Below are 24,777 nucleotides of genomic sequence, written 5' to 3'. Positions count from 1 at the left end.
TGTGGAATTCTGTGTTCGGTTTTCACCAGATGTAACAGGACCCCGGTCTTCCAAACAGTTTCACTTGCGACTCATCAATCCACAGAACATTCTCCCAAAAGGTTTTTATTTACTTCTAAGGATATGTGTTACTGCAATTGTCACAAAACCTAATTCAGTGGTTAAAGCTTGATTTAGAAATGTTCTACTACATTTCTAAATTAAGCTTTAACCACTGAATTAGGTTTTGTGACATAATATATATTATATTTATAATAGAGATTTAATGGTGAAGGGTTGTACAACAGATCGATTACAGTCAGTAATTACAAAATGACCTATATGCTAGGTGGAGCTGATAAAATGGCCAATCAGTGTAGGTAGATGGTGTACCTAATTAACTGGTAACTTGGTGTGTATATAGCCAAGCTAAGCACATTAAGGGAATTATCTGTTTTATGAGGTCTGTTCCAATGAATCAACTAAGAAAAGTGCTCTTTCTTCCCATATACCTTCAGATGGTATTTCAACAGAACATCACTAATCGCACATATTTGTTATAAAAATAAAGAAATAAATAAATGGGCTCACTATGAATACAATACACCAGTTTAAAATGTAAATTTATTAACAAAATCTGCATAAGTAGTGAGTGTTGGTGTCAAAACTGGATAACAAGTTTAAAGAACATTATGTTGGCACAAAATAAAGGCTTATTGATGTGGTCTGTCCCTTTAAAAAGAAGCTGCCAACAAATGGCTTTACATCAGAAAATGTTTCTCACTGGCCAATGAACAAATCTCCTAATCCATAAAAAAATGTGGCACATTTAGAATATATATTATACTAGCCAGAGGCTACATATTGTATATTATAGGTTATATATATATACACACTATTATACTTCTATTCCTCCATAAATCAGGAAGTCTGTCCAATCGTCCTCAGATAGACATGGTGCACAAGATGAACTGTAAAGAGGAAACAAATGTAGCATATGTAAATTAATTCTGTTAAATCTTTGATATAAAAATTGTAGGGAATATGGTACATTGGTGTTAATTACAGTTATACTGTGGCTGGCTGAAATTGTAGATGAGGCGATTACTGTTGCTTGAATTTTTTTTAATTTTATAAATTGAGTAAGGAATAAAACATAAATCATAGTAAAAGGGAAAAAAATGAGCAGTGAGGTAGTTTGCTAGGTTACCACCCCAAACTTTGTCGGTTTCCTATAACAACACGTCATGAAGTGTTTGATCCCTCGTATACCACAGTGATTTGCCAATGATTGCTATTTTAAATTGATTAAGGAACGACACTTCTTTTTAACGGTGCTTTTTAACCATATATACTTAGAATTAAAGTTGTGGACATGTCCACAAGATGAGTTAGTTTTTGTCATCACTGCTATGTAATAGCAGCTACAGACAGTCATCCGCTTACTAGGCTCTCTTTAATTCTCTTTATCTTTTCTTCGTAAGTTAATAAGACCAGCTTGTAATGTTAGCAAGAAACAGACTTTCTGTTTGTGGAAAACTTGCTGACTGTTACAAAATACTGATACTAGAGAATCCTTCCTATATATATATATATATATATATATATATAAATTTTTAAATAATCATATGCGTATACATCCTTCTTTGTTAAATAATACATTTTCCAACACATAATCTGTTTCTTATTAGGCTTAGACTATATATACATTATAAGTCCCTGTGAATAAGCTGTTACTATTGAAACAATAACATATTAGGACAAGCGCATTGATATAAACCTATCATTTGAATCACAGTGAGAGCTACTGTCTAGAGCTGTGCCATTACAGAAAATTGAAAAACACCTTCAGATTTGAGAATTCGACAGCACTGTGGTGTAACTGCAGGTAATTTATAAACAGCCTCTTGTTTCTTTTTGAGTAGAAAGAAAACAAAAAAAATCACACTTTTTTGCAACTTGAAGGTTGAGTCAGAAATGTATTGATATTAGTGGCATTGCATTGCAGCACTGAAATCAACAGTACGGGCTACTTACATCATCATAACGGAAGTTCACAGCTCCTTGTTGCATAACATCCCTCATCCTGAAATTCTCTGTAGAAAAACACAAACTGTGTGAAAATGGCTTACGCTTCCAAAACAGCTTATGAATAGAATGCTGGTTAATGGTAATACATTATATTATTAACATACTGCAGTTTAACAATTGCATACTACACTAACAGTCAGCAAGGTAATGTTGCCTCCTTGAGGTAAATTAGCTGGATAATAGCACTCTCAATAAAGATAAAAACACTTTTACACGTCAATAGTAAAAATCATGAGAAGCACGCATCTTCTATGAAGTCACTGTTTCACCTGTTGACTTGTTGCTATTCCAAACCCTGACAGAATAATGCTAATTTATAAATTACTATAATAAAAAACATATCCACTGGGTATGGACAGCTTTGTCTTTGAAGAACAAGTGAGTAGACTTATTTGCCATTTCTTGAGGCTCTTCTTGCTTGTCATAGTCGTGCATCAGCACTCACAAAAAAGTTTAACTTAAAGGGGCAATAGTCCATCCATTTTCTGTAACGCTTATCCTACACAGGGTCGCTGGGAGCCTGGAGACTATCCCAGGCAACTCAGGGCACGAGGCAGGGGACTCCCTGGATGGGGGGGGGAGCCCATCACAGGGCACAATTGCACACACATTCACACACTATGGACACTTTGGAAACACCAATCAGCTTACAATGCATGTCTTTGGATTGGGGAAGGAAACCGGGGATGCCCAAAGGAAACCCCAGAAGCATGTGGAGAACATGCAAACTCCACACACACAGAGCCGTGGCAGAAATCGAACCCCCAAACCTGGAGGTGTGAGGCAAACGTGCTAACTAATAAGCCACCGTGCCCCCTGGAGCAATAGTTAGTTTATTTAAAAAAAAAAAATAAAATCTTACTTATACAAATAACCTGCAAGATAAGTAAACCATGATAAAGTAAACATTTTAGACATTTCCTCAGCCCACATGTATTAATTGGTTGATAACCTGTGGGAGGAGCTTTGTGAACATGGATGGACATATGAGGGTGGGCTCAGGGAGTAAATAAAATGAAATAAAATAAAAAATGTTGGATCCACCTACAGTGCTGTGAAAAAGTGGTTTATTCTGTTTTTGTGTACGTCTCATTCTAAATTGTTTCAGAAATTAAAACAAAATCTAAGATAAAACAAAGGCAACCCGAGTTAACACAAAATACAGGTTTTAAATGATAATGTTATTTACTGAAAGAAAAAAACAAAACGTTATCCAATACCAACTGGGCCTGTGTGAAAATGTATTTGCCCCCATAGTTACTAATTCCCCAAATCTATGAAACTGCATTCATAACGGGGTTCAGCTGGATGAGACGCAACCAGGTCTTATTACTGCAAACCCCGTTCAATCAAATCAACACGCAAATAGAACTTTTTCAACGGCATGAAGTTGGTTAAAAAGGTCTTATCCAAAGTCTCTGGGACTCCAGAGAACCACAGTGACAGCCATTATCTCCAAATGGTAAAACTAAGCACAGTAGTGAACCTTCCCAGAAATGGCCAACCTTCGAAAATTCCTCTAAGAGCATAGAAACTGCTCATAGAGCAAATCACAGAAGACTCAAGGACAACATCAAAGGACCATGACTCCACTATCAGAAAGACACTGGGCAAAAATGGCATCCGTGGAAGAGTGGCGAGGTGAAAACCCAGAACATCATTAAGGCTCATCTGAATTTTGCCAAAACACACCTTGATTATCCTCAAACTTTTTGGGAGAATGTTCTGTGGATTGAGGAGTCGAAAGTGGTCCCGTTACATCTACGTAAAACAAATGCAGAATTCCACAAAAAGAACACCATACCTACGGGGATGCTTTGCTGCTTCAGGGCCTGGGCAACTTGCAATAATTAAAAGTAGCGCTGCAACAACTAATTAATAAAATCGACAACGAAAATCATTGTCAACGAATCTCATCATCACTGAGTTGGTCTGTGAGCAGCATAGGGCACGTTTACTCATTGTATTACTTCTGTTCCGAAAACACACATTGGAGAGTACAGACAAAAGTTGTGTGCCAAAGTATATACTATACACTTACACTATGCACTATGTACTCTACCATTTAGTGCCTCAAATGGAACACTAGTGGTTTTCTACTAACCTGAAGTATAAGCTGTTTCCCAGTTAATGACACATGACATCAAACACCGCTAGCTTTAATCTAATACCCAGAGTCAACAAAAATGTGTTTCCTCAGTTTACTGTTTGTCACCTTTTATTCCCAACATGGCCATCAGACGGAGGCGTAATCAAGTGACAGCGGGAAAAAAAAAGTGTGCAACCTCCAAGTCCTCTAAGGCAGGGGTGCATTTGATATTAAGTGCCGTGAAGAAGACTGTAACCTGCAATGTTGTGTAGCACGGAAGCACAACAGTGATGCACGAACAAAAATTTGTGTTTATATCCAAAATGCTCCACTGTGTGCTGCAGGTTGGGGAAACTGCAGCACAGTTTCGGATATATATATATATATATATATATATATATATCCGATCAATCGAAAAATAATAGTCCGATTAATCGATTACGAAAATAATCGACAGAAATTGAAAGAAACATGAATTCTGCTCTCTACCAGAAAATCCTAAAGGAGATTGTCTGGTCTTCATTCCGTAATCTGAAACTAAAGCGCAACTGGATTATGCAGCAAGACAATGATCCAAAGCATAGGAGTAAGTCCTAGTTCTAGAAGTAAGTGAAAGACTGATCTCCAGTTATCAGAAGCATTCGGTTGCAGTTACTGCTGCTAAAGGTGGCACAACCAGATTTTAAGCTTAGGGGGGCAATTAGTTTTTCAAATTGGTGAAAGTTGTTGGATAACTTTTTTTGCTTCAATAAAAAAAAAAAACGATTTAGTATGAGACACAAAAACGGAAGAAATCAAATACTTTACAGCACTGTACTTATAAGTTAGAGAACTAATCTTGCTTGGTTGCACTTCATGTTACTTACAATCATGAAAGAGTACGCAAATGCATCACTCGTGAGGCTGATGAAATCTGAGATTTTAAACCGCTTGTAAAAATAGGGAACTTTTTTTCCATCACCACTGAAGAAGTGAAGAAACGGCACTAGGTACAGATTTCACATTTTCTCAGTGTACCTTATAGTGTAATAACTATTAAATGCAGGAAGTAGAGGGAAACCCCAGCTTCCACACTTTTAAAATATGCAAACATTTATGATGACTTTGGAGATAAAGTAAACAGCTTATCTTTTGATATAAAAAGTCTTTTTTTATTTTTTATTTCAGGAGATTAGCCAGTTATCTCACAATACAACCTTGCCACTCACCTGTTAGAGCCCGGAGTTTCACACAGCAGGCCACATAGTCATCGAAATAGATCCTGCCTCCCCGACTAAAGCGCTTGATGATGCACCCTAAAGCCTGAGGGCTCACTCTGTACCCTGAGAAACATCACATAAGTACAATTTCAGTGCTACTGTTGCAACCTGGCAAGAATACAAGCACTTAAATTGCAACTGCCATGGATTCCCCCTTTGCATCAAAGTTCCCACAAATGGTTTCTGTTTCAGTTCTGTAATTAGTTTATTACCCGACTGTGTTCACCTATTCTGTGTTAGTCCTTGATTAATTTGTCTATAGATGCCATGTTGTGTCATCGTTCACTGTGAAGTCTTTACATGCATTAGTGTTATTATACATTCAACTCTTGTCTGTGTACTTTGATTATGGATTACCCTTGTTTGTTGTTGCCCGGCTGTGTTTTCGTGTTTTGAACTCTGCCATGGACTTTAATTATGATTGTTTGATTATGCTGAGTTTACACACTTGTGTCCTGCCTCCTGCCGCATGCAACGGCAACGTATTATTACTAATACTAGTAATACTAATAATTATTTTTATATTTATTAAAATTTTATTTAATTATTTAGGTCAGTTCTACAATATTATGCCATTTAGTTTTGTCCTGGTGATTGACTTGACTGGAATCCCTCATTCTACTTTTTTGAATCTTTACTCATGAAAAAGGAGTAAAGGAGAGGACTTGAAGGAGAACTGTAACTAACTTATATGCTAGTGATTGGCCACCATTGCTTTAATTCACTAACCTTGTTCAGCATTCATAAGGAGAGATGAACTAAGGATAAGTGGTTGTATTAAAACCCTTGAGTGATGTTCGCCAACTCACCCATATTAGTAATGCTTTGAGACAACTCGTGAGGCTCCACACTGCCGCTGTTATCTCGGTCCACCATCATGAAGTTCTGCTTCCAGCCATTCAGCACAGCAAACAGCTCCTTAAACTCATTGAAGCCCATCTTACCTGAATAATCTCTCTACATGGGCGCTGTGAAGGAAATCAACCAGCTGAGTGTGGGCGGAAATGCCTTGCTGATAAAAGAGGCCTGAGGATGAGTAATGGCAAGACTGGTTTGAGGTGACAGGAAGGCTATGGTAACTCAGATAAGCACTCTTTAAAACCACTGTGAGCAGAAAAGCACCTCAGAATGCACAACATGTAGAACCACGAGACCTGGCAACATTTTTCTACTCTTCAAATGTCCAGTTTTGGTGAACTTTTTGGTAGCCTGTGATTGCTGTTCTTGGCTGATACGAGTGGAACTTCACATGGTCTCCACTGATTGTAGCCCATCTGAATCAACGTTCAGTATGTTGTACTTTCTGAGATGCTTTTCTGCTTGTAAAGAGTGCTTATTTGAGTTTAGCCTTCCTTGAACAGCGGCAAAACACTTCAGGATGTGTTGCTATTAGACAATAATCAATTTTGGTGTTTTGACACAAACTCCTCTTCTCAGTATTGTTAAAGCTGGCATAGATGAAATCATTGTGGTGCTGACATTAAAATTATAAATAGTGATCCACTACGAGCTAATTTTAGGTTGTACAGTTATGGCCAGAAACGTTTCATAATGTTACAACCCTAATGTATAGATATGTAGGAGTTCACTCCATAAATCAAACTACAGGTTATGAGGCAGAAGATCAATCAAAAATAGAGGACAGAATAAAAATGAAATTTGTTTCCCCACATTTCTGTAAAGGATACATCCAGCATGGCAATCATAATTCTGCATGTCTCCAAACTGAAGGCTGCAAACAAATGAAATATGTTTATTAAACAATGTATATATTAGTCTAATGTACTAGGGTGCATTTGCTGATAATGATCATTTCTATTAACAATGAACAACTTAATGAAGGATATGAGCTTGTTTTAAATAAATAAATAAATTATATATATATATATATATATATATATATATATATATATATATATATATATATATATATATATACATACATACATACATACATACACACACACACAGTATATATGTTATTATTATTATTTTTAATTCAACAGGGTGTCCCAAAAGTCTCCAAACATTTTTTTAGCAAAACGTCTTCCAAAAATGTTCATACTTAGTTTATATTATATATATTATTTTCAGATAGCCTTTAAGGACGCCTTTGACAAAAGAAGAACGTATTGAAATCATTCTCACGGCTGGATCAGGAAGCTGTCGCAAGGTTGCAATTGACTTTTAACAGGAAACACGGCAAGCACATCACACACGACACTGTTACCAAATTTTAAAAAACTCAAAGTGTCGCAGACCAACTGCGAAGTGGACGTTCACAAACATCCACTGACGAAGGTACAACTGACGGGGTGCTGGCAAACATAGTCCCCTATGGATGGAGATTATTTGGGATGTCTTTGTCAGAACAAGTAAACCGATTCACAGCCCAGAGTTAAAATCTGTACATGGATCATTAGATGCCATCAGACAGTATTTATAAAAGGTGGATAATAAACAAATAAGAGAAATTACATTTGCTTTGGGAAGAGATAGAACAAGGTACGTTGATTTCTAAATGGCAGCTTGTCACAAAAAAAAAGAAGAAGAGTAGAGGGGCGCAAAGACGGAAATTAATATCAAATGACACTTTTGCAGTAATTTTCCCAATTTAAATCAATAAAAAAAAAAGCCAGACGTGTCACATGGAAAAAGTAAGTACACCCCTACATTTATCACACCTTCAAATCCATAAAATTACAATCAGGTGTTCAAGATTTGGTGCAGGTGAAACCTGTCTTATTTAAACAACTCACATCTAGTGTCTGGTGTTCCCTTTGTTATTGAGGTGTGTGGTGTAATCACACCAAAAGAGTTCTGTAGGGTCTTCAGAAAACGGCTGTGGATGCTTATGAGTTTGGCAAGGGATTTAAAAAGATCTCCAAATTATTTGAAATACATTCCACTGTAAGGAAAATAATCTAAAAATGGCACAGATTTCAAACTACTGCTAATTTGTCCCAGCAAATTCAGCCCAAGAGCCCAAGTCTGATGCAAAAAGAAGTCTGCAAGATCCCCAAAATGTCATCACAGGATCTGCTAGTAAGTCTTGCAGTTACACCAAGTAACTGTTGGCATCAAAGTACATGCTTCTACAATCAGAAAGAGATTGACTTGCATGGGAGGCATGCCAGGAAAAAGCCTTTGCAAGACAGTTTTCCAATGAGCATATAGGCAAAGACTAGGCCTTCTGGAATAATGTGCTCTGGACAGACGAATCAAATATAGAGTTGCTGTTGGCCACAGTAACAGCAGACATGTTTGGCACAGACCAAAGACAGCTTTTCGGGAGAAGCACCTCATACCAGCTGTGAAGCACGGTGGTGGAAATGTTATGGTTTGGGGTTGCTGTGCTGCCTCAGGAACTGGATAGCTTTCCATCATTGATTCAACTATGAATTCTGCATCGTATCAAAGAGCGCTTGAAGATAATGTAAGGCCATCTGTCCGAAAGTTGGAGTTGAACCCAAAATGGATCTTTTAAACAGGATAATCATCCTAAGCACACTAGCAAATTCACCAAGGAATGGGTCAAAAAGAAGAAATGAATGGTTATGGGATCTATGATCTATCAGTAAATTATTGAAAAAAGCTCATTTCCTTGTGGTTTTGTTCCACTTTATTAATAGGCACTGTTTCAATAATGAACAAATGTTTGCTTGTCCAAATACGCCAAAAAAGCCAAGACTGCAACTACAACTGCCCCAAATAAAGAGATCCAGGAGTACTCCCTCCACTTGTACGGCCACAATGTCACACTTGTACACAGCTAGCTGCCAAGAATACTTAAAACCGCTGTAGATGGGATTTTAGAGATCTAGGTATAAGGAAAATGCATATTTCCAGTGCCAGGCAAACTTAGTTTTGTTTTATGCAAGTTACAGCAACTTCCTGTTACAATGTTATGTAACGTTGTACACTGCACAGTAGTACTGTATCACTGATTCACCAGTGCCATAGCCTACAATTTCTCTTGTACCCAACCAAGTAGGGTCTTTAATTTACCCCTGGATGGCTGTTTATCTACATTAATAAGTCAACAAAGGGTGTGGCCAAATGGGGGGCACTGGATGACTGCTGCCAGTCATGAAAAGAGCCCTGCTACGCCAATAGCCTCCTCAACCTTGACCTATAATCACTTCACTGAGAGATTTATTACCGCTGTTCAGGCTCAATGATCCATAAGTAGCTCCAGTACGATTACAAAATGATCATATTATATGCATTTTGACCAATTCTTTAAACACGGTATATTTTGAACTATAAAAAAAACTAAAAAAAGTATTACAATAGTGTTGTTTTGTAGCCATTTATTGTGCTTGCTGTCACGGAGACGTTTTAATAGGTTTATATCTGGTCGCACCACAGTCTCCACTGCTGGTACATCGTCATCTGTATAATGGAAGGAAATGGACTAGACACTGGCCTAATAATTAGAGGTAATTATTTCCGTAAAGTGAATATTGAATTATTGATGTCCAATATGGAACAGTACACCATTTTTCATCTAATAGTTTTGGGGTTGTGTTATGAGCTTTGAAGGTGGAGTACTGTTCTAACGTAAACATACACGTAGGCGCAGTGTTTTTGCCGAGTTGGTCTGGCATCGTTTTCTGGTTTGATTTGGCTCCAAGCTTTATTTATCTAGAATAATTTTTATACATATAAACTTAAATTTAAACTTAAACTGACTGGAAACAAATGATATTTTTACATAATTCAAATTGGAAAAATGTTAACATTTTTAATATAATCTTTTCTGTTTTTACATGATTTGAAGTAAAAAATAAATAAATTGCAGACATACAGTAAATAATGTATACTCAATCAAAAAAAAAAAAATGCAACACTACTAAATTACTGGCAGTTTGTTATCATAATACATTAAAAAATGCTATATGGTTTGATGTTTTTTGTCATCTTGTCCACACATTTCAGGAAATGGACCCCTGATTTATTTATACTATATTTAGGGGCAAACATGTTTTTTTACAATTACACTCTCTTCTTCAACTCTCACTCATCCACACTCTCTCACACTCACATGCTCTCACTCACACGCTCTCACTCACACGCTCTCACTCACACGCTCTCACTCACACGCTCTCAACTTACGAGCATAAGTGCCACTGATGCCAGTCTGTGTTAAACACCTCTGGAGCTCCTCAGCATCCACCTCACCATCCTATCAACACAAAAGCTCATGATTATTCAACAGATAGGCCAGGGCTTCCTGTAAACTTCACTTATGCAGTTAGCTAGTAAGCAGTCTTAAAATTTCAAATGGGTTATATGAATATCTGGCTTTGCACTGATCAGTTAGCGCAAACCAAACAGAATAATTCAACTGATTCTAATCTCACCTGGCCGGCTATGGCGGTGAAGTAACCCCACATGGGGTCTTGGGCAGGGGGTGCACTGAAGGTGCCAGGGTAGGCGGCATATTGGGTTTGGTAAGATCCTGGGGGAGGGCCACCCATCGGGCCCCCTGGCATCTGACCACCATACTGAGAGAGAAAGAGGCGGGGGGGAATGAGGGTGTTAAACAGGTATACCACCAACAATGGTAATGCCACCTGACCAGAAATGACAGAAATTTAGAAAATATTAACATTTGCTTTTGTTAACTTGCCTAAGGTTGACCAGCTGACAAACTGAATTCCATAAAAAGGTGTTCACCCACGATTCAGCCAGCAAAAATTTTCTGGTTTCGGCCAAAAGCACAAAGATGCCATGAAGGATGAAGAAAAATTTAACTGATAGAAAAAGTTACGCTGTTACCTAGGGCTACACGATTAATCGTATTTTAACTGCAATCACGATTTCTGCCTTCCATAATTAATTAAGCATAATTGTCTGCACTATTAATGTGTTAGCAAGCAGAAAACATTAGCCCAGTAATGTTAAAATTGTTCATTCTTCTTATGGGCTAAGTCAGTGGTTCTCAACCCAAAAGGGGGGCACGGAGAGATCGGAAGGGGGGCACAAATTGTTTTCAAGAAAAAAAACAGATAGGGCATCATTTGGGTATTCGGTGTATTTTATTGCTTTTCAAATAGAATGTGCATAAATGAAAAACCTCGCATTTCCTCTCCCTCTGTATTTTCTATTTGCTGTGGAGAGGCGGAGCTTAGCCTGACTTTTATCTAGCTGTCAGTGTAGACCAGTGTTGCCAACAACTTTTTTTTTTTTTTTTTTTTAAAGCGCCTAGCGACAAATCTAGCTAATTTTTGGACAAACCTTAGCGACTTTCCAAATGTCAGCAGTACTGTCCTGCAAGCACGAGGTCTTGCTTTCCCGCTGCACTCTCACCTCTCTCTGCGTCTGCTCTGTTCAGTGAGGGGCCGAGAGCCGGAGATTTAACAATGTCCTGGATAACGAGACGCGCCCTTCGTCCCCATTTACATCATTCTTATGCGAATGTTTTTATAACGCAAGACGAAAGTAATTTAACATGTTTTACATGTAAAATAGTCCAGGTTATTACAGCCTAGTTCTCTTGTTAGAAGTAGTTATAGTGTTCAGAAACATTTTTGATCATTCATGTTCCGTACCTGTCCGTTATACAGTTTTATAAAAGTCATTTTAAAAAAATCATAAAAGTTATGAAAAGTAATTAAAGTACAAAAAATCCATCAAAAACAGATTATAGATTAAGTTATACATAGATTTTTTTAAAATTATGAATTTATTTAGTTTTATATAGAATAGATAATCATTATATCAGGTCTACTTCATTAGGGGGGGGGGGGCGTGCCACATGATAGGGGAGGCTTGGGGGGCTTTAGTTACAAAAGGTTTAGAACCTCTGGGCTAAGTTTACGGATGTTAAACCATAAAATTCACAAGTCACAATCAAGTTATTTTTCGCCTCGACTCACCCATTGTGCTCTCTTAGGAAGTTTCCTACCTAACCAATCAGTGTTTCGTTTTCAAGCATGCTTTGAAATACAGTGTTGCAGAAGTTCACAGCTTCACGCACACAGCACTGAAGTAGCAGATAACCATATTAAAGCATACAGTCATTCAGCTTGACTGTACAAACAAAATGGCAGAGCAACAAGAGGAAGGTGACGGGCATACAGGAGTGCCTAAAAAGGCATCATCCTCCATTGTTTGGAAGTATTTTGGGCTTAGAGAAAGTGATGTTGGTGCAAGTCGTATGCAAAGTGCGCTTCCGTTTCATATCGGTGTCGCAAGGTAACGCAACAAACCTCATCAACCACCTGAAAAGCCAAAATAAAATGCAATTTGTCAAAGGAATGTCAAAGAAGGTCAAAGACACAAAAAGCTTTAACCACATAAAATTCCTGGCCTTTCCCAACACAGGCAACAATAATGGAGGCATTGCTCAGCGCAACACTGAATTCGTCTGGCTCACAAAGACACCTAGAGATAATGAAGGTAATCACATTTCATTTAGCCCAGAATATAGTGCTGCTTGAAAATGGTGCTTTGCGAACCCTTTAGATTTTTCTATATTTCTGCATAATTATGACAAAACATCAGATTTTCACAAGTCCTAAAAGTAGATAGAGAACCCCATCTCTGGCCCAAACCATGATCCTACCACCACCATGTTTCACAGATGGGATAATGTTCTTATGCTGGAATGCAGTGTTTTCCTTTCTCCAAACATAACACTTAAACTCATTTAAACCAAAAGGTTCTATTTTGGTCTCATCCATCCACAAAATATTTTTCCAATAGCCTTCTGGCTTGTCCATGTGATCTTTAGCAAACTGCAGAAGGGCAGTTCTTTACGGAGAGCAGTGGTTTTCTCCTTGCAACCCCGCCATGCACATCACTGTCGTTCAGTGTTCTCCTGACGGTGGACTCATGAACATTAACATTAGCCAATGTGAGAGAGGCCTTTAGTTGCTTAGATGTTACCCCGCGTTCCTTTATGACCTCATGGACTATTACACATCTTGCTCTTGTAATGATCTTTATTGGTTGACCGCTCCTGTTGAGGGTAACAATGATATTGATTCCTCCATTTGTACACAATCTGTCTGACTGTGCTTGGTGGAGTCCAAACTCTTCAGAGACGGTTTTTATAACCTCCTCCAGCCAGTTGAGGATCAATAACTCTTTTTCTGAGGTCCTCAGAAATCTTCCACACTTCCACAAACATGTGCTGTGAAGATCAGACTTTGATAGATACCTGTTCTTTAAATAAACCCGGGCGCTCACTGACACCTGATTATCATCCCATTGATTGAAATCACCTGACTCTAAATTCACCTCCAAATGAACTGCTAATCCTAGAGGTTCTCATACTTTTGCCACTCACAGGTATGTAATATTGGATAATTCTCCCCAATTAATAAATGACCAAGTATAAAATTTTTTATCATATATATGCAGATATATAGAAAATTCTTCAGACTTCCAAGCACCACTATATGTGCCCAATAAGCACAGTAAGCTATGAGGGGTTTTAGAAAGTGATCGGCACACTTGACAAAAAATACAAAATTCCCTCAAGCAACTATTTTTTTTTAAAGTCACCTTGCCTTTTGCTGCCAAAACCTACTTGTGGTCAAGTGGAACAGCGGAACCGTACCTGTGCATGACCATTCATTATACTGACAGTGAGGGTGAAATAAAGAGTAAATGTTTGCAAACTTAATTTTTCCCAAAAGACCACACAGCAGAATCTATTGCAACGGGCCTCAAAGAAGTGATATCTGCATTACAACGGACAACGCAGATAACATGATCAAGGCATCTCTGAATTCCTGGATGTGGCAACATAGCTTTGGACACAGACTTCATTTAGCTATTGGTGAGTTGTGTTATTTTTCCCCTGATATAGCGTAATTTATTATTTATTTTGCCAGTTTTATTAAATGTGCACTTAGTCATTTTTCTGATATTGCGCTGACATCTAGAGTAGTACAGAATATTCAGCATATTTATTCAACAAGCAATTGTTAATGCAATAGGTATCATGAGCTAACAATAAGTAATACCATTTGTTTATCTTGGTCAAGGTTTATAATTTAGTATGTTCTTCGTTCATGTTTTGTTCATAATGCATTAATGTAAATGAATGTAATCTTATAGTAAAGTGTTAAAATACTAATCATTTCTTTAACAATCGTGAGTAAAATTTTGAGAAAAATAATCGTGACGATCATTTTAATCGTTATCGTGCAGCCCTATGTTAGGTCTACTCACTACTCACGCCAGAAACTCCATTTCCCATCACTGTGGCCTACAAACATGGCCGCCATGGACTGCAATTCCCAGATCACGCCCACCTGCAACCGATTCACAGCACAATCACAGCCACAGTATAAAGGGACTCACTCACTCAGGGCGAAGGATATGCGCCATTCCTTGCGGTTGTGACGATACCAAGCTTGCTTTTATCTCTGCTCGTGTTTCTGTTACTGACCTTGTTTGGCCTAGTGTTTACCGATATCGTCCTGCCTCGGGTATCCTGTTTGTTGATCGCCCGACTTTTGCCTGTTTACTGATTCTGAGTTTTGCCTACGTTTTGGATTTGTCCGTCCTCATCATTAATACCCACCTCTACCTGCATTTGCATCTGTCTGCCTGTACCTCACATGACACCCTACTGTTACCATTTTTAACTTTCACACAACTACTACACAAACAACATTTACCCAATCATTTCTATGGTACTTAAATAATCCTAAATATATATAGTGGCTAAGATGCTGTTTCTTATAGGAAACAATGACAGATTGAGATTATTGCTAAGGCTACGAAAAGACCAACCCTAGGGCTTTCATTAAAAGGAAGGGTTCTGCTATGGAAAGGCAGAAGCGATATCCAGACGTACTTACGCTGCTCTTTCCTTGGGTGCGCACAAATCGATAAGTAAAGTAAATTAGCATTCTAATTTCCTTTCGAGAAAACCAAACTCAGTATATATAAGGAAATTTATGGTTATGAATATATATTGCCCTGCCATGGATTGGCACCCTGTCCAGGGTGTACCCCGCCTTGTGCCCGATGCTTCCTGGGATAGGCTCCAGGTTTCCCCGTGACCCTGAAAAGGATAAGCGGTATAGAAGATGGATGGATGGATGGATGAATACATATGAAAATGGGGGCTATAATGTTCTTCATTTTTTGCACTTTAACCCAAACATTTAAAATAAGCAGCATTAAACTTTTTTCTCTGATGATGCCACAGCCGCCCGTGGCTGGACTTCTAGAAAGCAAAAAAAGGCCGTGTTCTTTGTGTGGGAGGGATGGAATACTTGCCCTCCCCTGTCAATCACAGAGTCATTAGCCAATCATGGGCATCTGTGAGCTCTTGTATGTGGAAGAGGGAAGAAAGCGCTTTCCTCTGTCTTGTGACGCAGCATGAGTAGATGTTCAGTTGCCAGGCTCGTGTTGGCCTTCACCTTCACTGATTGACAGTTGTTGTATGATGAGGAGGGCTGGCTGATGGGTGGGAATTGGCAGGGGACTAAATTGTGGAGAAAAATCTTTTCGAAATAAGATGCATTCAGCATTTTCTTTCATCTTAGTTAAGTCCAGCCTTGTTAATAGGAGATTAGCAAAGACAAAATTCTCTCCATGAAGATTTCCAATGTTATTAAAAAGTTCCTTGCCTGATTCATAATTCATAAACACAATATTTTTAAGTTAAGTCAGTTATACAATGCATGTGGCTTATTATTATTATTATTATTATAACATTTCTTATTGTACATGGTGTATTTCTAACCCCAAGCTATAAAAACAAACACCCTGTACACTGACTGCTATATGTCTAGAAATAACCTGCCACATAACTCAATATTGTTAAAGAAAGAATAAGGTTCAAAGAAAGTTATCTACAACATTTCTACAGTCATTTGTAACTCATGAGTCAATCTTCTTTCTTTAGAGACTGCTGTTACTTTGTTATTTTTGTTATTTTGATTTGTGTCACTGATTATAGTTCCAGAAAGAAGAATGCTACCACTATAAATTGATAAGTAATACTAGTATCAGAAACGATATATTGCTAAATTTTAAATACATGAGAACAATAATACAACCTTATACGGGAAAAACAGATGTGCTGAATAAAACACAATGGGGCATGTTATAGGAAGACAACCAATGTGGGTGGTGTGAATTTTCCAATAATTGTTTAATTTACCTTAAATTTCACAGCAATTTGCCAACGGCCAACTTGCCAACTTGTATACTTTTTATTAGTATACAAGTTAGATCCTGTTTTCACTTACATTATAGCATCTATAAATGGTCACCTGCCGCATTATTCCCCTCGCTCTTGATGTTACAGAGAATCTGCAAAGCCTTGCCATCTGAAGCCTTTCCTCTCCTGACTGTTACAAAGCGAAAGTGAAAGTCGACACCGGAGACTCCTTTCAAAAATCCAGAACGTCTCCTCACAGAAAACATATATCAACGATGACACACAAGGTTTTAATCCGTTTACGAGGAGTGTCAGCCATACACGGTATCATATGCGCAATATTTGAAACCTGTGATTTGCCTTGCAGCTGGAACTACCGTCAGAGCTGCTGTTACAGAAAATTAATCAACACCTTGTGACCTACCACAATCAAAATAAAACCTGTTAAGCAAAACTTTATATATATTACTGAAATGTAAATCCAATACTATTGTCAGAAATAAGATAGCGGTCAATATTATTTTGGGATCATCAGTTATTCTGCATTTCATCAGTTATTCTGCATTATTTGTATTACAAACAGGGTTTAGTCTGCTCTCCTGCACTGTTCATCAGTGTCGAATATAAAAAGCACAAGAGACTTGCCTCATTAAGTGGAATTCCCAGTTGTGCAAGACATTACAGCAAGAAATGACAATTTTTTTTTTTTTTTTTCTGGATGTGTTTCATGATTCATTTCCTTTAAACTGCAATAATATAAATGTCAAAACCTAAAAGCCTTAAAGTTAATGCAAAAGAAATACTAGAAAAATATCAGCAGTCAGCTATCTATTGTTTTAAAACTCTAGCTGTTCTTCTGTGGGCCAAAAAAGACCTTGGGCTGACATTAAACGTTACACTTGTGACAAAGTCAGAGCTGGTTTACCGTCCGAGTTGTGAACTGTTCATCAGTGCGTTTACATGGACAACAATAATCCGATATTAACCCGATTAAGACGATACCGCGATTAAGAAACTAGCATGTAAACAGCAATTTTTAATGACCTTAATCTGATTAAAGTCATACTGGAAGTAAACACTAATCGAATTAAGACGTGGAGCATTCCTGTTTTAGTCGCATTATGGACGTGTATTACAGACGTGTACACACCTTAATCACATTATGAACGTCGTGTGAGAGTTTTCACCGCATTTTGCGACAGGACACGATCACACACGGCAGTGCTCAACATTTTACGGCAAACAAGAGAGTACGGCTGCGTCCCAAACCGCATACTTGCCTACTATAGGCCTGTAGTAGGTGAAATACATGCATCTCGGCTACTATATAGACGGTAAGTACGCGGTTTGGGACGCAACCCACGGCTTCAAGCAGTCGTCTATTTGCACGTACAGCACGACAAATAATTAACCGCACTTAAAGCGTTCGTAAAATTTATTTAAATAAAAACACCCAAAACTGTATACGGTACCATAATGAAGACGAACTGTATGTCGATACGTGAAATTCTGGAGGGACGTCGGACGGCATGGCGCGGTGACGTAATGACGCGTGCTGTTAATCTAATTATGTTCTATAACATGTAAAACGGGTACATGACAGGAGTATTCTAAAAGCGACTCGTAAACACCTTAATCACATTATTATCTTAATCAGAGTAAGCTCAATAATTAGATTACTGCTGTCCATGTAAACGTAGTCCCTAATCTGAACGTTTTTAATCAGTTTATGTTTGAACCTGCTGTACGCGCCGTTACCCATTCATCCGTTTGCATCATCCTGAAACTTAAAATCACCAAATACAAACCCCCATACTTCTTTGTTTCAAGATATTGAGGGAAATGTTATGCTAGCAAAGGGATTTAAAGAAAAACCTGTGGTAAAGCATGTGCAGCTGTTGCTGTAACCACTGTACAGACGTCACAGAAACGGTGTGTGAAGAAGTGAACTGGAAGTACGGAGCGTGGAGGTCGGGAGAAGGACAGTAAAAACACCCAGATTTTATTCAGACATTACATTTTCAATTACCATTGAATTCATTCAACTACTCGTAATCAATCCTGACGAAATGAATTCAAGTTTAGAGAAAATCCCATGCAGAGTTGTGTACTGAGACTGAGATTCCACGAGAGTCAGCAAAAAACATGTCGCAGGACCAGCTGGTTTACTTTCATGGGACAAAGCAAGGCTATTTTTATTAACGTGGGAGCGTACAGGGTGCTTAAGCAGCACCGTGTGACACATTTACTTGCGTGTATTCGTCTTCGTTCGTCTTCAGTAACTGCTCTGTCCTGGACACGGTGGCTTAAACTTGTTTACATTTTAAGAAACAGACCCTAATACGTTTGTCAGAAAATATGATAGAACAAGCAAAAATAATAATTGTGGCAGCTTACGGGATTGGTCCGTATTGCTTCGGGAGTGGGCGGGATTTAAAAAACAAACAACAAACAAAACAAAACAAAAAAAAAACAGTCCCACACACTTCTAGTGTATGGAATAAACCAACTTTACTAAAAATATGATTCACTTTACATAGAACATGTGCAACGCTGTTTAATGCTGGCAAGCTGAAAAGACAACTTCTACAAAGAACCATTTCAATTCTGAAAAAGTCATTTGAGGCAAATTAAAGATTTCTGCTCCTTTCTTTGTAATACCAAAATACACTATGACTCATTTGATGTAATTCAAGTCAGTCAACATAAACCACTGAATGCTTACCTACTAATATGGTTGAATTATAGCTCCCCCATTAACCTTGTGTGATTCGGCGATATTATTGTCCCTATACACGATATTACGTTGCCACGATGTCCGGTGATATTTAATGCCAAATATATTATATTACCAGGCATGACAAACTTTATACGTTTTGAGCAGGAGCGCAGTAAAAGCATCGGAATACACTTGTACGAGTGATCACTCAAAAACACAGCAAAAAAAAAACAACAACAAAAGAGTCATTTTCCCCAATCAAACAGGAAATGAGCTAATCGATATGTAAATTCTGTATTGAACTGTGCATGTATTTTGAACTCTCCGATAATAACAGCCACGCCCATTCCCCCAGTCTCACGTGTGTGCGGCTCGCTCAGGCACGCTTCCTTTCTGTTTACGAAAGTTTAAATGGAGAATATAATCATCATGTTAATGTGTACAGTAAAGTGTTGTTTTTTTAACACTTCCGAAGACGCTGAAGAAATGATGACTTTGACACTTGTGTCTGTTTAACTTTATGATTATAGACTTTGATATCTTTGCCTGCCTGTATTTTGACCCCTGCTACAGATGATGATGATGATGAGGATGTGTACTGGGCTGCCGCCAATAAAGACGTGCTTTTATTCTTTTGGCCAGACATTTTCATTCAGACAGAGATGTATCGATTTATACAGACAGATAGACATATAGTGAAATACAGAGCTACACATAGAGACAGACTGTGATTGCAAATAGATGCAAAAAAAACTGTAGCTTGCTTTAGATTGGATTTCTCCAAAATAGCACACATGTTTCTTGGTTCCCAGACCTGATCACTCACAACCTTCTGATAATTACCAAAGGACCCTAACTTCAGAAATACCACTTCTACCATGATTATTAGATCCTCGAATGTCTTCTACAAAAGCAGACGTCATTCCTGGTAGCTAAATGTCTGGGTAAGTAGCTACAGTGCCCTCCACTAATATTGGCACACTTGGGGAAATATGAGCAAAGAAGGCTGTGAAAAATGATCTTTGTTGTTTAACCTTTTGATCCTTTTTTTTTTTTTTTTAAATTCACAAAAATACTCTGCTCTCATAGATATTAGGGTTGTCACGGTACCAAAATTTCAGTAGTAGGTACCAATACCAGTAAAATTCCACAGTACTCTGTACAAAAGCAAAACACAAACACACACTAATTGAACGACACACTATTTTTTAAATAAAGTTAAATGTCAATATAAAATGTATTTTTAAAAATGCCATTCTGCGTACTTCATATATCATTATTAAAGCTACTAGAGTCATCCAGACAAGAGTAGAAATGTTTTTTCTGACTAACTGCTATTGAAGACAGTTATTCTAGCGCTAGCCGCACGTCTGTTATTTTCCAACACAGGAATTTCAGATCATCAAAAAGCCTCTGGTGTATAAAATTAGTAAACCCCATCATGTCCTCCCATTTATGTTCCCCCAATAAAAGGTTATTAAGGACTCTTGACAGTATTAGCGTTAAACGCGTATATGCTAACCATTAAGTAAGCAAAAACGAGGATGTTTTCTTGCAATAATACACTCCAATTAAACTACGCTACAACATTCATAATGCATCATTTTAAACTCACCTGCTTGAATAAATACTGAGGTGAAGCAGCCGCTCTTCCTGAAAGCACGGTTAATCTAGCGGCACGTATATATTAGGGGAGTGGCTTTTAGACACTTAGCGGTAATAGCACTGAAAGTGGAAAACAAGCGTCCGAGAGAAATACATGTATTTGGCCTAGTATATAGTAGGTAAATATGCGGTTTCGGACGCAGCCATGGCGACCGGTGGAGCTGCTGCTGCTTTGTCTCCGATGTCTTCTTGTTGCATGGTGCACCCATGAAAAGTTCCCGACTGACCTGTCAGGCGGCGCGTCAGCACCGGGTTGACCCGGTACTACCGGTATTTTTGGAAAATCTAGTACAGTCAACTTTTTTTCTTTTTAGTACCGACTTGGTACCGAAGTACCGGTACTTTTGACATTGATATAATGGATATCAATCAATTGCAAACACACCACAGGTTTATCAAAAAAAAATATCTTTGTTAAACATAGGTGTGCAACAATTTCTTATAGCCACTTCTCATTTTGTGAAGCTCAACAACCTTTTGCCGCACATCACAGCTGTATTCCTTACGAATTTGTTATGAATGACTACGCGAATTTGACCTGTGTATTCGCATATTGATACCTCTGTGAAACAGGAAGTCATGTTTGAACAATTTCCTGTTCCTATTCACCCAGGCGTACTAAAAATCTTCTAAACATCAATGGAAATATACTTCAAAAATATTTTTCTCATATGAATTCATAGGGGTGCCAATAATTACTGCACATTTATATTTAACAAAGATTTTTTTTTTTTTGATAAACCTGTGTTGTGTTTGCAATTGTTTGATATCCATGAGAACAGAGTATCTTTGTGAATTTTTGTAACCAAAGATCAAAAGGGTTAAACAATAAAGACAATTTTTCTCAGCCTTCTTTGCTCATATTTACCAAGGGTGCCAATATTAATGGAGGGCACTATATACAGCACAGTGTGAGTATGTTTTAAATGCAATGAAGCAGCTCTTCTCATGAATCATATTACCACACAGGCATGAGAAAATGGGATTTACTGCATGTTTTGTTTGTACAAACAATCAGAATTCAGTTCCACAGTGAAAGCGTATCGTATCCGTGTTATTTCATTTAAAACAGTGGGTGACAAATTGGGTCCTGAAGTACCCCATGCCCTGCTTACAGTGCTGTTTAATTAACAGGCCATGAAACAGCACTGTTCTAATGAACAAGCCGTTCCTAAGGCAATATGGGTATTAGAGATGTGAAGACACTAAAACATTTGCGGGGGAGGAAGCCACATCTTTAGACCACCTTCAATATCCCATGGACACACCTATTCTCAGAAAAAAAAAAAAAGTTTTCCAAAGAATTTCCAGTTTCATAGAGTCAGGTTTAGACCTGTTTAGCTTACCCTTCATAGAGGTGGTGAACATCATGGTGTGAATTGGGTAAAGAAATGCAGACATTACACAAAACATAGCAAACATTACAAATTCCGTATGAATTTCTGAATGAAAGTACAGCGGATAGGAATGTATGCGCCATGCTTATGCACGTTGAGACCCCAATTAGAGAAACGAGCGAAATCTCTAAATGCTAGTATTGTTTTGTTTGTTGTTGTCCCATAACGTAGAACGCTTTTATTAAACTTATGCTGAAACGGATTCGATTTAAACTTCTTTCCACAACATGCCGGTCTGTTTTTTTGACTACGGTAACGCTTTCCCATATTACCCACAGTGCCATACAACTACCTGCTGATAGCCGTGCCGGTAGGATTGACACTGCGTTCAACTTGAGGTCCCAGCTTGTAATTCCCACCAAAGAAGGAAAATTCAAAGAAAACACCACTTCAACGACAAGGAAACTACGAGGACCTTCCTAGTTTTCAGCGAGATCTGAAATCAACACGACTGCGCACAGCATGAGAATTAAACTACGCAGCACTTATTACCTTACTGTTTAATGAGTTATGCTGTATGCACAAGTATTTGCTTTACATCAATCAACATACATACATATTTACTTGTTTAATCTATAACAATGAGGAAATATACATCACTCGTCACAGATAGCTCGATAGCTTGTTCCTAAAAAAAAAAAGTCGAACATGGAAGTTTCGGGGGGTTTTTTTTCCCCACTTCATGTGCGGAATTCGCCGAGGTCTCAAAAACGAGATCATTCTGACCCGCGAATGACCGCTTACGAGGCACGTCAAATGCAGCACAAGCCTGTGCTTCATCTCTACCTAAACAGGGTGATGCAGCAGCACTTTAGTACTTTAGCTCAAACAGATCAGCTTTCGAAGCTTCAGCGTTCTTGGTAATACTATCATCAACAAAATGCATGCTCATCACCTCGTATAACGTTTACTACCCGAGCTCTTTTTCCCCACTACAGGCCTATAGTAGGCAAGTACGCGGTTTGGGACGCAGCCGAACTCTCTTGTTCGCTGTAAAATGTTGAGCGCTGCCGTGTGTGATCGTGTCCTGTCGCAAAATGCGGTGAAAACTCTCACACGGCGTTAATAGTGTGATTAAGGTGTGTACATGTCTGTAATACACGCCCATAATACGACTAAAACAGGAATACTCCACACGTCTTAATTCGATTTGTGTTTACTTCAAGTATGACCTTAATCAGATTAAGGTCATTAAAAATTGCTGTTTACATGGTAGTTTCTTAATCACAGTATCGTCTTAATCGGGTTAATATCGGATTAGTGTTGTCCATGTAAACGCACTGATTGTAACTGCTCTAAGAATTCCCCCTGTGACGTCAGAAACGCACACAACCATTAACTTACCCGGAAATAACAAAAACACGGCAGCAACACTAAACACTAAATACGTCACATACAGGTCAGTATGAACATATTTAAGGCGTTTTTGTGTAGAGGTTTAATTAAAAATAACGTCACTTCCTGAAGAAAACCATAGCCACAGGTTATAGTTTAGACGTAACCATGCACTTCCTACTCAAGAGGACCAAAATGCTCTGTTCTTAGGATGTATTGGAGAGGGTTTATATTTCCGGTTCAGTGTAAAGATTACACTTTAAAAGAGACCTGAACGGCTATTAAATCCACCCGTAATGTGACAGTTCAGTTGCCTCGTCCCTGCGCACACATTTTCCTCTTTATTTGAATATCCGGACACATTTCGGTTAAAAAAAAAAAGAGGGGATGTGTTCATTTTATTTATTTATTTGCATGCAATCAGTATCAATTGCTCTATAATTGTAGACCCTGGAATGTTTTAAACTACAGCTAAGACACAATTAGAGAAAATCCACAGACTACCTTCGTTTTGCGCTGGCCAAGTCACTGCATGCCTTGCCAGATAAATAGATTTAACCCTTTTTGGAAAACAACCCTCGCCCACCTACCCACCCTGATCAGCTAAACATTTCAGCACATACTCAAACCTGTTTAAGCACACTTCTTAGATTAATGTATGAATCCGATTTTTATTTTTATACGGAAAACTATACAGAAATGTGTGCTTTATGAGAAATTAGCGATATGATCCCATATCCTTACAAAACAACCTCCATTTCCTTATATTCTGGTAAGGTTCATAAAGACATGCGCAGTATGCTGTAAAGAACTACATATAAAACTCACTCCGCCATAAGGGTAAGCCATGCCTCGCGATCACACTGCTGGAAAACTGTAATCTGAGAGAATCGCTGCCTGAAGTTGTGAAAGTATTTTCACGGAACGGTTATGATTACCCTGGCGATATTTTAGATAAGTCCCGCCTCCTGCTCCATGATTGGTTAACAGCTCGCACTCACAGGCGGATGTTCTAACTGGCGCACGGCCTGTGACGAAGTGACGAGTCGGTTCTTTTAAGTAAACCTTGAGAGCCGATTCTCATGCACGAGCCGTTTACAAGCGAT

At 38.2% G+C, this 24,777-nt stretch overlaps 1 protein-coding gene across 3 annotated transcripts; it reads right to left on the bottom strand.

The window, feature by feature from the left end:
* Positions 1-585: 585 nt before the first annotated feature.
* On the bottom strand, positions 586-24,654 carry gca (grancalcin). Of its 3 annotated transcripts, none has more exons than XM_053638084.1 (8): positions 24,500-24,654; positions 10,785-10,928; positions 10,537-10,606; positions 7,107-7,150; positions 6,228-6,375; positions 5,368-5,481; positions 2,017-2,075; positions 586-950 (listed from the first exon to the last, which is right to left on the bottom strand). In XM_053638084.1, the coding sequence occupies exons 1-8, from the start codon at positions 24,518-24,520 to the stop codon at positions 924-926; spliced, it is 627 nt and encodes a 208-aa protein (XP_053494059.1). In that variant the 5' UTR covers positions 24,521-24,654; the 3' UTR covers positions 586-923. The 3 variants fall into 3 exon arrangements, with proteins under 3 accessions (XP_053494059.1, XP_053494056.1, XP_053494057.1); XM_053638081.1 differs by lacking the exon at positions 586-950 and adding an exon at positions 1,776-1,892; XM_053638082.1 differs by lacking the exons at positions 586-950; positions 24,500-24,654 and adding exons at positions 1,776-1,892; positions 11,054-12,073.
* Between the last annotated feature and the right edge of the window lie 123 nt (positions 24,655-24,777).

The sequence above is a fragment of the Ictalurus furcatus genome, chromosome 12, assembly GCF_023375685.1.
Source record: "Ictalurus furcatus strain D&B chromosome 12, Billie_1.0, whole genome shotgun sequence".
NCBI classification, from domain to species: Eukaryota; Metazoa; Chordata; class Actinopteri; order Siluriformes; family Ictaluridae; genus Ictalurus; species Ictalurus furcatus.
This window is presented reverse-complemented; position numbering and strand designations above follow the sequence as displayed.